The sequence below is a fragment of the Thunnus albacares genome, chromosome 1 (assembly GCF_914725855.1).
Source record: "Thunnus albacares chromosome 1, fThuAlb1.1, whole genome shotgun sequence".
NCBI lineage: Eukaryota > Metazoa > Chordata > Actinopteri > Scombriformes > Scombridae > Thunnus > Thunnus albacares.
Window position 1 is genome coordinate 3,186,045 of NC_058106.1, and position 17,947 is coordinate 3,203,991.

Below are 17,947 nucleotides of genomic sequence, written 5' to 3' on the forward strand. Positions count from 1 at the left end.
AGAGATGTTGATTAAATACGTATCTGGCACATTTAAATAACAGGTTTAGCTACTAATTTGACACAGATCATTTTTTACAAGCTTTTTGGTCCAAATACTGAAGACCCTGATTCAAAACTATTATGTTGACAAGGTTAAATTATTGAACTGATATGACACAAATTTTATTTAGGAGAATGTGACTCCTGAAACTCCTTGTGGGAACTACAAAAACACAAAGTTTGTACAGCGGTGTTACAGAATGCAGGTTCTTCCCTCGAAAATGATTTCTGGTTGAGAACAGTGGCTGCAGGCAGCACTTTAACCAGACAAAGGCCAAGTTTAATTTTAGCCTGAAGTTACTCACAGAATCAGCGTTAATTAGTTACAGCTGATATGACCTCCAACTGGCGAAATTTGTTATTTTAACCAGCAAAAGTGACAGCCAGTGTTGGTTAGCATCTACATGAATGTTTTATATATTGCTCTTTGCTGATGATAAGGGGAGAGGATAGAGGAAAGATTTGATTCCATAGCGTGAGAGCTTAGCGTATCCATGTATTTTCTCCATCTAGGTGTGAAAATTTTAAATTTTCTTTCATACTGTATATGCAGTGAAATGCTGCACTGTAGGATGGTGTAAAGAGAAGCAGCAAGGCAACAAGAGCAAAATACTGTAAAGAAAGGATCTGCATTTGATCTGCTTTATTTTAGCAGATACTGATCCTTTAAAATATGCCCAGATCACCTCCGATACAATCTACAGGATTGGCTTAGGACATCTCTAGTTGGAGTTATCCTATACCTTTGTTATCATCAACAAATCCTATGAAAAGTCCATCTTTCAATACATCCCAACTTCCCTACCCTGTTTGGTTCCCACAGAAGACTTAAGAGGGTTACAAATACATAATTTCATTTTGAAGGAATAATTCAATATTGTTGCTAAGTGCTCTTATTTGCTTTCTTTTCGAGAGAACAAAAACAAAATACTTGATGAGCATATGTTTTGGTTTTGGTCTCTGTACAGACAGGATGGTGCCAAAACTGGCAACCTTATAGTGACTGCAAGACTCCAGGAAGCTGCACATAGTAACTCCACCCCAACTGTTCACCAACAAAGAGTTTAGAAGAAAGAGATTATGCATATTTTCTAAAATATTTAACACTTTCTTAAGAAAAGGCTGAGTAATTTCCTAAAACAACTGGATACTGTAGTTTTTAGCAAACATTATTCAAACAGGATTTGTATTTGTGCATTTGTTGCTGCATAATTGGTGCTCTACTGTGTATTTCTGGTAGCATGACAGTGTGTATGGGATTTACTTTAATAAACTACAGTGTGTGTGTGGTCATGGTAATGAAGGAACATGTCACCCAGTGTGGCTATCTGATGTGTTTCTTCCATCAGTATTTGGTCAGCACAAAGAATTGAGCATAAAGAAAAGCAATACTTGTTAGTGGATCAATTCATTGTTGGTTGTTGGTATTTTTATGGAATTAGATAACAATGAGAAAATTGCAGATTATTGCCAGCCTTATCAATTAAAAAGACATATAGAATGGTGTTTGGATGTGGTGATGATGGTGAAGTTACTGCACAATGCTTATGTCTGTGCAACACGCCTGGTTTAAGCTGGACTTTATGACTGCAACATAATAGGGTTGTGAAACAATATAATCTCTACAATTGGGAAGCTGTATTTCTGTTAAGATTTAGTAGGCCTCTCTATTTGTGATACTAATCATGCCGCTGGCGATAACCTCACAATCTCTTTAAAAAATTCACTGTATTGCTAAATGTTATGTAACAGACTGATTTATTTATGTTGTATCTGTATCTATAATAAAATATGTACCTCAGATGCCAAAAGACCTAAGGCTGTTTTGCTATGAGCCTATGCCTGTCATCCCTACTTTGTCTCACCTTGATAATGTAATCAGCGTTGAGTGGGCCATGTGTCCTGAGTGTCTGCCTTTCCATCCCTCTCTGGAAGTCCAGGGAAGTGTTTCCTATCACATAGGAGCCTGTAGACACTAGACTGGTCTCCTCCTTCTTCCCCTGAAGAGAGACAGCCTCGATGACTGAGGGAGACACAGAGCAAGAGGAACTTTTATTAATGTATATTACTTATACAAACATGAATATTAACTTCATGTTTTGACTGTATGCGAAAGTTAACTTCAAGGAAATGCAAATGCAGAAAACAGGATCAGCAAATCTACCCTCCAAAGAAATCCTCTGTTATCTCATACCGAAATCAAGAATAACTTGTAGATATTCGGTTTGCAGTGGGATCTAACCTTTGACAACAGTAAATGAAGAAAACACTATCTCTTGGGGAGAGATACTATCAGACAAGGTAGGGCAAATCAGCAAGAGCACAACTGAAGTCAAAAATCAATAAATCAAGACAAGAATGTAGACAGGACAAGAAAAAGGCAAAGAGAAGGATAAATACAGTAATATATTGTACAGAAAAAAGTGGGGGGCAGAGCACATCCTTGGCTTGCTCTTCAGGATTTTAGTACAGCCGGGGCAACTGCTAATTTCACTCAGGTATAGTCCAGGCATAAAGACAAGCATGTGTTGTCAGATACCCATATTTCAGGCCTACAGAGGGGAATCATTTGAAGATGGCCATCCAACCCTTATATTTTCTACCAACTATTGAGGTCCAGGTCATGGTGGCAGTAGATTAAACATGGCAGCACAGATGTCCCTCTCCCTAGCCACGTCAACATCTGGATATGTGGTCCCCATAGTGTGTTCTGGATTTGTCCCAGGGTCTTCTCCCAGTTAAACGGACTTTCTAGTCTAGTCTTCCGACCACTCAAAGTGCTTTTACACTACAAATCACATTCACCCATTCACACAGATTCATAAGCAGGTACAAGGACTGCCATGCAAGGTCCCAACCTGCCCATCAGAGGAAACTAACCATTCACACACATTCATTCCCATAGACACATCGGCATATGGACTGGAGGAGCCAGGTATCGAACCATCGATCTCCCGATTAAAATGTTGATGCTGAACGTAAAATGTTAAATGATGCATTTCATTTGTTTTCCACCAAAATATTTGATCAATATCTGACAATATCTGCTGGTAGTGTGCTATTGAACCTGTTTATGGTTGTGTTTAGACACTGGCAGCACTTGGTTAAGGTTCGGGAAAAATTGTGGTCTTGGTTTAATACAGAAAAAAATCTGCAATGACTTTAAGCACAAGACATCATGTGTTTTTAACATTTAAGCCAAGCCACTAACTTTAACCAAAGTTCTTTTGTTGTCTAAAACAAACAACACACAGGACTGCAAACCTCAGTCATCGGTGTAAATGTCCTAATCATAATCAAGACAGCGATACATTTATTATCATAATTGGAAAAACATTTTAGTATATAAAGATAGTATTTCATAGGACACAGGGTTACCCAGTTGGATGTGCCCAGAGAGGCACTCAAGAGAGGCGTCCTGGTCAGATCATCCCAACTGACTCCTTTTGATGAAAGGAGCAATGTTCCTATTCTGAGCTCCTCCCATATGTCTGAGCTAACTGTGAGCCCAAACACCCTGCCAAGGAAACTCATTTCAGCCGCTTGTCTCCAAGATCTCATTCTTTTTGTCATTACTCAGAGCTCATGACCATAGTTGATGGTTGAAAAGTTGATTGGCTAGTAAATCCAGAGCATCGCTCCAGGCCTGGCTCCCTCTCACCATGACAGTCCAACACTGCCTGTGTTACTGTGGGCACTGTACCAATCTGTCTATCCACCCTGTTCACTCATGAACAAGACCCCAAGATAGATGATCTCCCTCATTTGGGGCAGCTACTCACTCCCTACCACGTGAGCAGAGGAGGACCATGGCTTCAGAGCTTCTGTGTTTTAGGTCCACTCTAGTTTGCTTTTTTGCACCCTTAATAACTTCTGGGACCCCAGTAACTTTTGGAAAGCACCCTTTCATCCACCCCCAGGATGCAGCTTATTCCTTTGTTGAAAATCTACTACCTGTGTTATTGACTTGAGGTAGAGATCATTCAGGCCTGTGCCGCCAGATAGACTGACTGCAATCACTGATGCATTAATCTCAATTCAGAGATGGACAAAGTGAATGGAAAATATATCTATCCTTGGTCCTTCAAGTCATCAAGACTCAAAGCTCTGAAAGCAAACAGTGGCCTCTGAGCAAGGTAATCTGTAATCCATAATGACAATGAGATCACAATACAGTAAATTATGGTGAGGAAACACAAGATGATGACTTTGTTAAGCATCTGTGACAAGATAACAAGGCTGGCGTGTGGGAAAACAAACACTAGACAGCGAATGGTCTTGTGAGGGATAATCATTTTCAGATGGTGCAAGGCTAAGCATTAGCTACTGCTAATGCTGCATTTCTACGTACATTTGACCTTTCTCTTCTTAGCTTTCTCTCATTTTGTAATTAGGAATCTAAAAATGTCTTGCTGTTCCTTTTTTTTCCATTAAGAAAGAAAAAAGTAAGAGCATTTCAACAAATCCACTTATTTTTGACATTAATTACAACCTTTTTTCCCCAAAGCTTTCACAACTTGAAACAATTAACAGTCCTAGAGCCTTTGCCATATCATCAATAGAAGTCATTCAAAATCAAAACAGTCTGTGTAAAGAGGGCCCCGTGTTGCCAATAGTGAAAATATGATTAGACTTCTGATGATATTTCGTTTCAGAGAAGTTCATGAACTTGGGAGCCGGGTTTGCTGAGCTGTAAATGTGTGTTTGATTTCCTCTCTTTTACTGTGGTCTCCTCAACCTCTCTCTCTCGTGTTCCCCATCCGCTACACTGATCTCCTGGTAGTTGATGAATGCTCTGCTAAAGTAATTCTTAGGTCACTCCTCAATTCTGAAACATCTGACAAAGCACACATCCAGTAAATCCCACAGCTCTTCAGGGTATTACGCTGTCGGAACTTGAGTATATTAGCAGGGTAAGTCTTGTGGACATGTGCTGGGTTTATCTGCATTCATTGTGGGCTCTTGCACTCCTTTCAACTGCCAATAAAATAGGTCAGGAAAACCCAATTGACACAAACAAATACTCAAAATGCTCTGAGGATGTAAGGGTTCAAGCTGTGTAGGACATCTTTATGTATTTCATGTCCGGAATATGGAGGGCTTTACATTTTCTTTGCTCCATTTTCCAAACCATATTCTAAAGGAATATCTCAAGCAAGAACTATTCTTCAAAACACTTTCACACCTGCAGTTCAGTTTATTTGGTACAGACCAAAGAACAAACCATGGTTGTCTTTTAGTTCTGGTTAGTGTCATGTTCACACTGACTTATTATATACAAACCAAGAGCTGTGAACATGCACTGACAGATAATCCATTCATTGGACATTGGACAGGAACTCATGCTCAACTTCATCTCACCTTATGCATTTATTTCTCATTGGTGGTCACAGGACAGGGTATCTGTAGGTCTTGAGAAGTCTTTAAAAGAACTGAATCCAGTTCCCTCAAAAAAGGCCTTACTGTGTGCTCAGACAGAATGCAAAGTGAATTTTAGGTGTAAATTGTTCCAGGATGGCATGAATGAAAATTGATGCGTATCCCAGGGATACAGGGATGTTCAGAGACAAGAGTTAAAAGGAGAGAGAAAGAACTATAGTCTCTTGAGTCCTGATATAAGTCAGAGGCTAAGCTGAACACAAACACACAGAAACACTCTCAAAGACATGGTTGATGCTTCCCTTGCTAGCTGGCTTACAGCTAACATCTGTATAGTTGGTACAGTACATTGGCTTTTTGGGGCGAAAAAACAAAAAAGGTACAGTGGTCAAATTCTCAAGAATGACTTGAGGCGAAATTTGTTTCTTGCCTGTTTGAACACACCTTTAGAAGGTATTTCTAACGTTTAATTTACAAATGTCTTGAATATTTTCTCTTTCCTGCATGTTAGTTATTATTTTTAGTATGTTGGGAGACATTATACATCTATAAACTACAACTGAGACTGGTGCGACAGTAGATTGCGCTGCAGGAAGCTGTTTCAACATCAGCATCATAGCTGTAGCAAACACTGTCACTACTGTTAGCTACAGTAGCTTTGAAGTTCATCCATTCACAATGGACAAGTGTCGCTTTTATGAAAAACTGAAATTAATTTTAATTATGTTGTAACTGGTCACATTAGTTGATTAATTATCTTACTAGGAATAATTCTTATATACAGCTGGGAAATATTGACAAATATGTGGCATAAATGTCAGTCACTGTACTTGATAAGTATTTGTAGGCCTTATTGTCCCTACTGGTTTTTTGTAATTCTTTGACAGTATGATTATGAAAAAGCCATTTTACATGGTATGTCCTAAAAAATGTCTTAAAATTTTTTTGAAATACTGCAGAAACCAACAAGAGCTCACAAAAAAGTAGGCAATTATGAATATTGTTATTTAAGACTGCAGTCAGTCCTTATGTGTCATTAATAGTGAAACAGGATGAAAACAAGGCCTCCTAATATCATTAAGAATTCAAATGAACAGCATGGCTCAAGTGGATCCAGATTAAGAGAAGTAAAACTTCTGAATTCAAGCTAAAACCACATACAGTATACTGTACGTACTACTACCACACAGTCCTGTGGTTGGTCCAATTTGCATTCGTACCATTAAACAAACAGCACTAGAGTATACTTAGAAGTAACATTCAACATGACATCGCATTCATTTGATGCTTTTGTGCAAGGTGACTTATATTTTTAATAATACACATACGACATCAGGGGCAATTTAGGACTCAAGGTGTCTTGCTCAAGAACACTTTGACGCAGAAGCTGGGGATCAAATCACCAACCTAAAAAATAATGGCTGCTCTGCTCTACCAACTGAGCTACAGCTACAGAGAGGTGGACCAAGGACCTCCTTCTCAAATAGTCTTGGTTCCAGTTGTTTAGTTAGCACCAGAGTTTGATTGACAGCTTCCACACCTTTCCAAACCAACTGAACCAAAAAGGCAAACACCAAACAGAATTTGTTTGAACTGCACCAATCAGATAAGGTATGCTTGAAGACACCTTTAAAAAGTTCATGTCAACCTTTGTTCTTTTACTTGATTAGCACAACTGGAATGTTATGTCAGTATTTCTCAATTCACTATATCCAATATAAAACCATTTACCCACCACAAGATGATTACTGTCTTCCAAAGCAATTCTCTCTCTCTCTCTCCTCTAGTTCTTTTTGTAAAATTCAATACAAAACCAAAACCATTTATTACAAATACATAAATACAACCACCCTGATTCATAAGCTGCATTGATCATTCTATACATTCAGTCCAAAGACCAAACGCAAGACAATAAATAAACAATTAAGCTTAAAACATAAAGTAGCATAAATGAATTCTATATTCCTTGAGATTCTCTTTTTTAATTTCTTGACTATATATGAATAGAATCAGAAACTAAGCTGACAGTAAGGAAACACTATGCAGAATGACTGTTTCTATAATCACTGTACTTAACACCTTCCAGCATAGCCTTGTTCATTAAGAACGATAGACAAGGGTAAAAAGCAGTGCATGATGTGATTGCCTGTCATTGTGTGTGTATGTGGCGGTAAGAAGGCCGGGGGCAAAGAATATACAAAATAATAAGATTGTATGCGCTCAGAGTATGGACTGAACTGTTGTCACTCACCTATCATATCAGGGCCTTTGGCGTTGAGTCTGACAAAGCGGCTTCCCACTGGGACCTCCAGCACTGTCTTCACAGCTGCAGGCAGACACACGGTTGGAAAGGTTTCATTTCAACATACAATACAGTGCAATATACAGAGAGGTGGCAAAATAGTATGAGTGGAGAACCGAACACCTACAGTGACATGTTAGACAGCGTTCTCCATCACCATCATCAAAACACTAAAAGACAGAATTTTTGATGAATCCCTTTAGCTGAGTTCACTTTTTTACCATTACAATTATTTGGAAATGGCCTTGCTCATAGTTCAACAGGATGGAACAAAACAGTCAACACATAATAAAACCATCATGTAAATGAATATATTCAAATACACACATATCATAAATAGCAGACACAAGGACAGAGTGACACCATCTTTCTTCAACAATCCACCACAAGTCCAGAAATTTCTAGCCCTCAGAGCCAAATTGCTGATTTGTCGTTTTGGGCTTCATAGTTAAAATCTGAGGAAAAAATTCATGTGGAGAAACTATGACAAGGTGCATAGAGGACACTTTCCATAGTATATGTCCATAAAATTAAAGCTGCACTAATTACTATCTTAATAGAAACAATGAATCAAATGCAAAAGGAGTGAATTGTGCTGATAAACCCAAAGAGAACTATCTCCAACTCTGCAGTTCCCCTCACCTCTGCAGAGCATTTAAGTGTCTTTTGGCTCATTGTTTTACTTTTCTTTTTCTTTTTTACAACTTTACTTAGCTGACGAAACATAGTGAAGCATTTAGCTGCTACAGAGCTAGATATTTTCATCAGGAGTTGTTGGAGACCAAAATAGAGCTTAAAGAAGAGTGAAATTACATTTGTTCAGAAACGGGGTTCCAAATGAATGCTGATGTTGCTCCATGTCTATTTGTGTAAATAGGAAACTGTTAGTAACACATCTCTATAACAACTTTATAAAGTGATAATTTGCTTGTTCCACTACCTGTCAAGTGGCTTTAAGCCAGTTTCATAGTTTGGATTAAATCAATTTAGAAATAAACTTTTTTTTTTCCATTTAAAGCCACATTCCCTGATTTTGTTGCTAAGGCTCCCTGGAATCCCCAAATTTACTCCCATCTCACCAAACCTACCAGCATACTCTATACAATTCACATGAGTTTAAAGACAGTGATCTGTTTAATGATATCTGTGGCAGTGACTTCCTTTTGACTGAGGCTATTACTTTTGGTGGATAACAAATACATGATAGATTTATTGCCTTGTTTGTGTATGTGTTGCTGCTGTAACAAATTATTATTATGCTCATTTCCTCCAATCTCTTATTTGCAGCACATTAAACCCTGGCAAACATACAAAAACCATCATATCTGCACATCAGCAAAGCCCAGTTTCTCAAAAATAACTACATGTCCAGTTTAAGTCTGAAATCACACTGCTCCATTTGCATTTGGCTTTGTTCCTATTCATGGCTTGTGGCTGGCAGACTGATGTCCCTCGCAATGGTATCGTTTGCTCTTATCATAGCTGACAATTTAACAAACACCAAGTGAGTAATGCAGTTGAGCAAGTTTATTTTGACCTTGAATCTGTCAGTGCAATGAATTGTGTAAAATTAGAATGCGAGAAAAGGAAAAATGTAAAAGATGCGCCACTTTGAGGGGAGATATCCAGAGACCAAAAGCCTAACAATTTAATGCATTATGCATTAGGCCTTTGAGAGTTAACTGTTAAATGACATTGAAAGAGAATGACACACAATGTTGCCAGTTTTGACTGTGTTAACATGAAGCATCAAAACAAAGATTATACAAACACAGATTATTACATGAGTCTGTGTACTTGTGTATGTCTGTTGTTATGAGGACCGTATGATAGTAATACGAAGAAAAACCTTCCAAGGATTATTGGTTGTACACCCTTTTAACTAAAAGGGAACCTGTGCCAATTTCAGACATCACAATCTGTTTCATCACCATGAGATCTACTAGGGACCATGTAAAAACTTTTTATAAGGCATTAAATGCTTGAAGAGGGAACTGGGAACAGTTTGGAAGTTTTGTGATAATTTGTGCTACTTTTTGTGATTTTGGGCAGCTCCTCTTGATGAAAATTAGACACGTGAAGAGCCCCTCCTCCAGTTAGTGTGATGGAGACTAAAAGGGCACTGAGTTTGGTAGGCTTGACATCCAATGATTGATACCGGATAACAAATGCAATCTCAACGGTGGTTCAGTTCCAGCCCAATCTCACAAGAAAAACAACAGTATAGGTCTAAAATTCATTCATGTTGGGACTTGTTGGGTTGGGGACCTCTCTTTGTTGGATCTCTCTCTCACTCATTTCCTGTTGTCTCTCTACTGTGGCTGTCTAATAAAGGCTATAAAATACCCAAAATAATTCAAAACAAGGTCATATTTGACATCATTTGAGTTGAGTGGGATTGGATTTGTAACTGTATCATACTGTGAGTATTTTGTACTCATTAAGGCTGACGTTGTACTCTGCCACTCTTGTGTGTTGTCATGCGTCCAGCATGAACGGACTAGTTTTAGTGATGTTCGGATCTTTTAATTGGGGTCAGACAATGAGTTTGATCTCATCCTGCTGCTCATGAAACCTCTCATGAATTTGTTTAGTAGTATGGACATGAGTGTTATCACCACAAAGTATGGGAACATCATGAGGGAATAGTGTTAGTAGCCTAAGGTGCTCCTTGTCCTGTAAAATGTCTTCCATCCACTGGTGCAGCCGCCTTCGCAATTGAAATGTAATTATTTCAGAGTGAAAGGTACAATGTACACATTTTCCCTTTAGGGGAGCCTCATTCATCCCATCATCTGGTCAGTTCTGATTACCTCACACCACTAGCTTGTTATGCAGCTAGTATACACACTCCTATTGAAAAGCCAGTTTCAGGCATATGGATTAATGTGCATGCAAGGTTACAGACCAAGTGACTAATAATGTATAATTTATCTTGTTTATAATTGTTACTTTAATTCTTCACTAATACATATTTTTTAATTAGAAATGGATTAAATGAATATATGTTGCATGAAAAAGGTTGCTCATAGTGACAAACCCAAAGAAAATCATCACCCAACTCTGCAGATCCCCTATTGAGCTTTCTAGCTAAGAAGCTCATTATTTTTGGTTTTCCAGCCATTAACTCATCAACCTGGTTTCCATCAGCAGCAGGCAGCTGTTTCAGTGAAAAAGCTCTGATAAATCAACTGTACACTACCTGCCCAGCACCAAACAGTGCTAACACACAGTTAGAGACTAGCTGTTGAACATAGTGGACTATTTTTCTCAAGTGTTGGTGGAGACCACAACAGAAACTAAAAGCAAAGTGAATTTTGGACTCACGTTAGTTAGTTGACCAGACACAAAACTCCTGATGAATGGTAATGTTGCTCCAGGTGTGTATGTGTAAATACGCAACTGTGAGCTTACACTTTCATCAAAATAACTTGGTGATAATGTGTCATGTTTGTCCAAATTCAGGACCCCAAGGTTTAAGGCCCTGTAGTGCCATTCACTTTGATATAAAGCAATGCTCATTCATTGTGTTACTGAACAGGAGAAGATAACCAAGCCCGTCTTCAACTTCCTAAACTTCCTTAAATGTTGTTTTCACACTCAACAATCCCTTCCACCATCAGGAACTTGTAAGAGAAAACACACAGTTCATGGTATCTCTATAGCCCCAATGAACAGTTACATTTTTGAAGAGGTGCATGAAAGCTACAGCGTAGTCTAAGTCAAGTCAAGTCAATTTTATTTACATAGCACCAAATCACAACAAAGGCTTTTTTCACATAGAGCAGGTCTAGACTGTACTCTTTAATTTAAAGAGACCAAACATCTAGGATCTAAGGTGTATCTTGGGCAGCAAAATGCTTCAGCTCCAGCTGTGCTCTAACCCCTTGACACACAACTATCATGCTTTAGGTTTAGGCTAGGTAGGTTGTGTTCAAGTTATTTCAGACAGATTAAGTGGTAGTTCTCATTAATTCAAAGTTGAAAAAGTGAAAAAATCTCTTGGTTACAGCTTGTACGCTGTCCCTAAGTGAGTAAAAAGATCAATTAATGCATTAAATTCATTCTGCCTTTTTTTGCAGGTTTACTTTGAAAAAAGTGGCAAATTGCAGCTTTCTGGTGTTTTGTCTCATATTTTGTCCATCAACTGCATGAGAGAGAGCACTGCTCTATAGGATTTGCCTTGAAGTCCTTCACATAAAAGAAGATGTCTCCTTCACTTTACACCCTGCTTGTGGTAAAGACCTCTCACTGTTTCGAGAGCACTGACTGAAAGAGACCACCACACTACAGAGTCTGCCATCCCTAAATCTGCCTGCTTTACAACTGCACAGCAGCACTGACCAACTCTGCGGACCTAAATAACATCCACATGTGTGCTGTTAAACGTCAGTGAGCCTCACTAACTAGTCAATCATGACACTTTCTTAAGGTCATGCACACAGCGTACACAAACAGCACAGAGCTAAACTATTGCAAGTATTTACTGCTGTGAAAGGATTTCTGTTTTTTAGCCTGCAAAAATACTTCCTCACTTCTCACACTATAAGTGTTTCTCCCTCTGTGGTTAAGTGAGGAGGTGTGGTAACGAGGCGAGACCTTTACAGGTATGGACAAATGGAGTGTTAATTCTATTTTCCACATTTTATGAAAGTTACTTTTCCTTCTGGCAACAAATGAGCACTGAGCTCAAACGATTAAGCTGCTCTGGCTGCCAGCCATGGGGCTTTGCCCCCTAACATAATTATGCTTGGAAACTGCATCTGCAATGTCCTAAATTTATGGGAGCAATGAAATAAATTCAGCTGCAGCCATTTGCATTTTTTTCTGCACTCTAAAATGGAGATTAAATGTAAAGCCAAGAATTTTCAAAAAAGTGACCTTCAAAATAAATTAGGGAAATGAAACACAGATAAACAGTTATGAGCTCATTTTACATGAGTCTGCTGGAGCCGTAAACTGAGGCTTTAGGAAATAATGTAGCCAATTCATATTCCAAATGCAACGACTGATAAATGATAGAGTTATGAATAATGGATGAGGAGGAACAAAGGTGATACTCTGTGCGTCTGTAATGGTAGATAAACACACTAACCAAGGTAAGCCTAAATGGTTGTGATTCGTGCACTGTATCAGTTCTCTTCTTCTGGGACATTAAAACAGAAGGCAAGCTAGAAAGGACATGAGAGACAGAGACTTTAAGAGTGAATGGAAAAAGAACAAATGAGTCTGGCAGAAGGAGTCTCTCTGGTCAGAGGAAACGTTGACACTGGTGTAAGGATAACCACAGCTCTACAGGTTCCCCAATGGCCTCTGATAAAAGGAGCATTGGCCTCAAGTCACAGTTCAAAGCTGCCAGTCTCAGAAACATATGTATTCAGAGTACTGAAAGCAAACCTGCATATTGTGATACCTCCTCGATGTTTTTAAAGGAATTCTCTCACTCCCTGTAGTGAAGTCAGAGGTCACAATCAGCCCTCCTGGAGCTGGTGGAGAGTCAGCATCATGCTTCAAAGGATAAAGTTGGTGATTTTCTATATGTTTCTTATTGTCAACAAATCTCATGTGCAGAGCCAAACAACAATGAACTCATCCTACTTCCTGAGTATTGTGCTTGTATCCAAACCCTGATATATCTTATTCCTCTGTGCTGTAGACCTCCATTGTTGTCCAAAGCTTTTAAAAACATGCCAATGAGCCACACCACTGGGCTGGGTGACATGTTCTCTAAAGACAAAGACAGCAGTTACTGTAGCTTGTTTAGAAATGTCTCCAAATACTAATAACAGCAATAAGACAGTAACCCTCAGGAGTGAGATTCCTTGTACGGCAGACGCCACTGCGCAAGCATGGGAACATGATTCCGTTTACAGCTTCACTCGCTTATTGTGCTACATAACATAACATAACCTCTTGAATTTGTACTACATTATAAATTTCTCAAAGAACTTCAGTACACTCCTGAGGGATACTATCTTATTACTGTTATTACTCTTTGGAGACATTTCTAAACAAGACATGGTAATCAGGGGAAAAGGAACATGTCAACCAGAGCAGTGGTGTGTGTCATTGATGTGTTTTTAATAGTTTTTGGACAACAACGGAGGTCTACAGCACAGAGGAATAAAATATATCAGGGTTTGGATACACATACAATACTTGTAAGTTGGATGAGTTCATTGTTGGTTTGGCTCTGCACATGAGATTTGTTGACAATAAGAAAAATATTGCCAGACAAAACCTTTAAAAGCAGTCCAGGACAAATTTTGAACTTGAGCTTAAATTTGGGTCATATGGTTCTCTAGTCACTAGACCTCCATTACCTGTCTTTGTATTTAATTTGACATTTGTATAATTATTTAAATTACATTTAAGAGAGTGTAATTTCATTGGTGTTCATCTCTTTACTTTGGACCAGGGCCTTTAGCCCTGATTATGACTGTGATCCATTAAAAGATAAAAACTTTTTTGAAATTTTTTTGAAAAAATATTGTGCATTTCTAACTAAAGTGGTGTAAATTGTGTCGGCATTCTTGCCACAAGCTTCTAAAGAGATAATCAATAATTGCTTCCTTGCTGGTTCTTTACCTCAGTTTTAACATCTAAGACACTCTGTTGTGAATAGTTGTGAATTGCTTTGCCACAGACATGAAAGTTTCAAATACTGGAATACAGCTTCTCCCTAGGTGTCATCTTTGTCGTGTTATTGACAGGTCTATCAGTTAGATTTGAAAAAATGGCAACTGGCCAACTCTGTGTAGTGTTAAACAGTGCAAGAGGTATCCCAAACAACTTATGCTAAGTTATGAAGAAAAATTATGTTTTTATGTGCATGGGGCATTTCAGCCAGGGCTGATTACAAAACAATAAAAAATCAAAAATGGTGTGGAAGCTTTTGGCATTTGTGGATTGCAGCAACAAGCAAATCTTTCAAAAATTTAATACAATTTGACAGTAATATTTGTTAGGTCAGAACTTGGCCACCAAATATAAACACATATTCAAACACAGGACTATGACACTGATGAGTGAGGTTCACTTCTTGAGTCCTGGGCTTGGTTATGTTAAAACAGCAACAGCACTGTGGTGAAACACAATATACATGTTCGAAAATAATTGCTGAAAACGTGAAAAGACTGTGAACTATGTAGTACTGAATGGTGGAGTTAGACCATTAAAGTGTTTTTCACCATTTCTGTGTTCAGGATTTTTTGGTTGGGCCTGGAATGGTGGATCCATGACGTAGAGGGGTGACTAGCATGACCCCTCTCCTAACACTATATAAGAACTAGAGAGCCTTGGCATCAGCTGGGCATGTTTGTTGTTTGCTAATGGCAGCATGCAATACTTTCAGTGCAAGCTTAGCATTAGCATCCAGGGGGATGTATGCTGCAGTCACAACAGTAGATGTAAACTCTCTGGGCAGATAGAAAGGTCTACACTTAACTATGAGATATTCCAGGTTAGCAGAGCAGTGCCTCTCGATAATGTCTGTGCACCAAGCTTTGTTAACATAAATGCAGCTGCGTTGCAGATGCTACTCCGGTGCCTTTGCCGTCACTGCAGATGTGACATACTCCCACGGCTGCTACTTCCAGCCCCTCATCGGCACTTTTTAGCAAAGAAGTGAGTAATGTTGACACTGAACTTCACTGAAAAAAAATGACAATTAAACATAACAATGATTGGTGATAGATGCTTGTTAACTACTCATTTAAGTTACATTTTTACTGAAATAAGTCCACATTTACCTACAAAATATGTGCAGAATCAAACAGTGGCTCCTAGTGTTACTTTATTTTTAAAATACCATCCATGTTGCTTGTCTTACACCTATGAACAAGGCCTATTTTAAATTGTATATTTTTTTAAGGGAGTTCAGCATGAGCGTTGTTAAGCTCAGAGAGAAGTCTCAGAGGCTGTTCAGTTGGGGGCACAGTTTCAGCACCTTCAGCAGCCCCAAGCCTTTCAGAGCTCAGAATACTGCTTGTTTTTCCATGATTTTGAAACCTAATTTTATATATTTGTCAACTTTTTTAATCATTCAAATTTGGCTTAGTGGTTAATAACACATTTTTCTGTGGTATGAAAAATTCAGAGCACATATTTATTATTGCTTTACACAACTTTAAGGTTATTCAAGTCACTGTTGACTTTTTTAATGTTGAACCTAGACCACTACTTTTCCTCAACCTTAACCCAGAGGTTTAAGTTGCGTAAAGATAACCTTCAAAACATTAATCATGTTTTAGTTGTCAAAGATATTGTAGAAAAATGTATTAAATATGCATCAGTGAACATGCAGATACTTTCATTAAACATGTTTCCTAATTATGTTTATAAAGAATGTAATTCAGGTGATGTTTTTCTAAATATGTATTGCTCTTGCAAAGTATAGAAGACATGGTGAAAATCATGGTGATTCATATGGATAGTGCGCTGTCTCTGCTGATCTACACACAGATAGGTGTTATAGTCAACTGTATAAGGTTGCAGAGGCTTACAGAGGATCCAGTTAATACTGCCTAAAAATCAACAAGGTCAAAAGCCTCAAACAAGCTCAGAGAGGTTTATCCCTCTGTTACCTTCACCACTGTTCTCTATGGATTTTAAGTACCAACTTCATGTGGATCTGTAGCAAAATGCATTTGATGCCTTGAGGTTACCTGAATTATTTAGGTGTCCTTCTTGATTTCACTGGTATCTGACAGAAATGCCTCTACCATCCTGTCATCTGGACTTCCATGAGAAAGTAAGCATAAAAGTGTGGGGGAAAAAACTTGACACTAGATGATGTCTCTGTATCTTTAAGCCTTCACCTCATGAGCCTTTGCCTGTATTCTTGCAAGACTATTGCAGGTATAGCAGCCCAGATATCTGATTACTGTCAAGTGGCCCATCTTCTGCCAGCCCCTTTTAAAGGACCAGGCAGGAAGCAACATGTCATCACAGCCTCTGTGACTTCTTCGAGAGCCCCTGTTTTTTAAATTTTTTTTTTATTAAAGTCAGAATAGTTTGCTTGGATTGAATTCCTCCCTAGATCTACAGGCTCTCTAACAGTCCAGGCACGGTGCTGTGAAAACGCCTACATCTGCCCACTGCAACAAAAGTTCCAGTATTTCTTCACTGTCTCACTTCTGAGGACTTTGCTCTGGCTTTGGAGCAGGGGAGGAGGATTTTTGGATGAGGAAAGATGACTTAAGTGCAACTGGCAGTCGCAGACAAACCTGATGCTGAACCGGAGCTCTCCAACAACAATACGGAGACTCTTTCCACTGCGTAAGGCCCCACTCCATCCACATCACTGAAGTTCTACAAAGGCAGCCTTGTATTGGCCATTAGAGGACATTGGCTATGGCATGAGGAAATGTGCTAATGCCATGGATTAGGCTTGGGATGCTCTACGTAGTGATTGTAAAGATCTTTCGGTAAAGCTGGATATTGAATTTATTTTTGTTATAGACTGAAATGTTGAGTCAGATTTGTAGTCCTTTTTCTTTATGAGTTATTCAGATATTAATTGATTTAAATCATACTTTAGCCAGTTTTATACTATCTATTTATTTTGTTACATTATTTTGTATGTCTGCTTGTTTTCAGACAATGTTCAAAATTTGAGAACTGTTGCTTCTTTTATTAAATGATTTGGTTTGACAAAATAATCTTGAATCAGGATCCACTTACTAGCTTTACCCAAAGCTGTAAGATGAGATAAGATAGTACTTTATAGATCCCAAAGGAAATTGGTGTGCAACAGCTGCAAGATAGCATAATATGACATCAAAGAAAAATATATATCCGTATCAAACAAGGTAGAGAACAATCAACTACAATGTCAATAACAATAGCAAATATGCAATCTGTGCAGTGGTCAAGTCAATCAGTAAATAAATTGACTGAACTGAAATTTAATAAATATAAGAGCTATATATCAGAAAATTCCATGGTGAAAGTAAAGTGTCCATTGATTAGTCCTGAACAGAATATAATAATACAATCACCAAGAACCAAGGTCACTGCAGTCAGCCTATCAGCAGGGGGTAGATGAGTTAAAAAGATTGATGGCCACCGGCAAGAAAGATTTCCTGTGGCGTCCTGTGCTGCACTGAGGTGGTATCAGTCTGTTGCTCAAGGTGCTCTTGCCCACGACTAGTGCATGATGGAGTGGGTGAGAGTCATTGTCCATGATGTTCTGCAGTTAAATCAGCATCTTACCCTCTCAGAC

At 38.5% G+C, this 17,947-nt stretch overlaps 1 protein-coding gene across 4 annotated transcripts in view; it reads right to left on the reverse strand.

Moving 5' to 3' along the window:
- Nucleotides 1–17,947, reverse strand: part of adamtsl3 (ADAMTS-like 3) — a 297,355-nt gene that overhangs the window by 93,572 nt on the left and 185,836 nt on the right. For all 4 annotated transcript variants that reach the window (XM_044349913.1, XM_044349979.1, XM_044350063.1 and 1 more), the window contains 2 exons: nt 7,672–7,746; nt 1,907–2,064 (listed from right to left, as the gene is read on the reverse strand). In XM_044349913.1, coding sequence (XP_044205848.1) covers nt 1,907–2,064; nt 7,672–7,746 — 233 coding nt within the window. The remainder of the gene's footprint in view (nt 1–1,906; nt 2,065–7,671; nt 7,747–17,947) is intronic.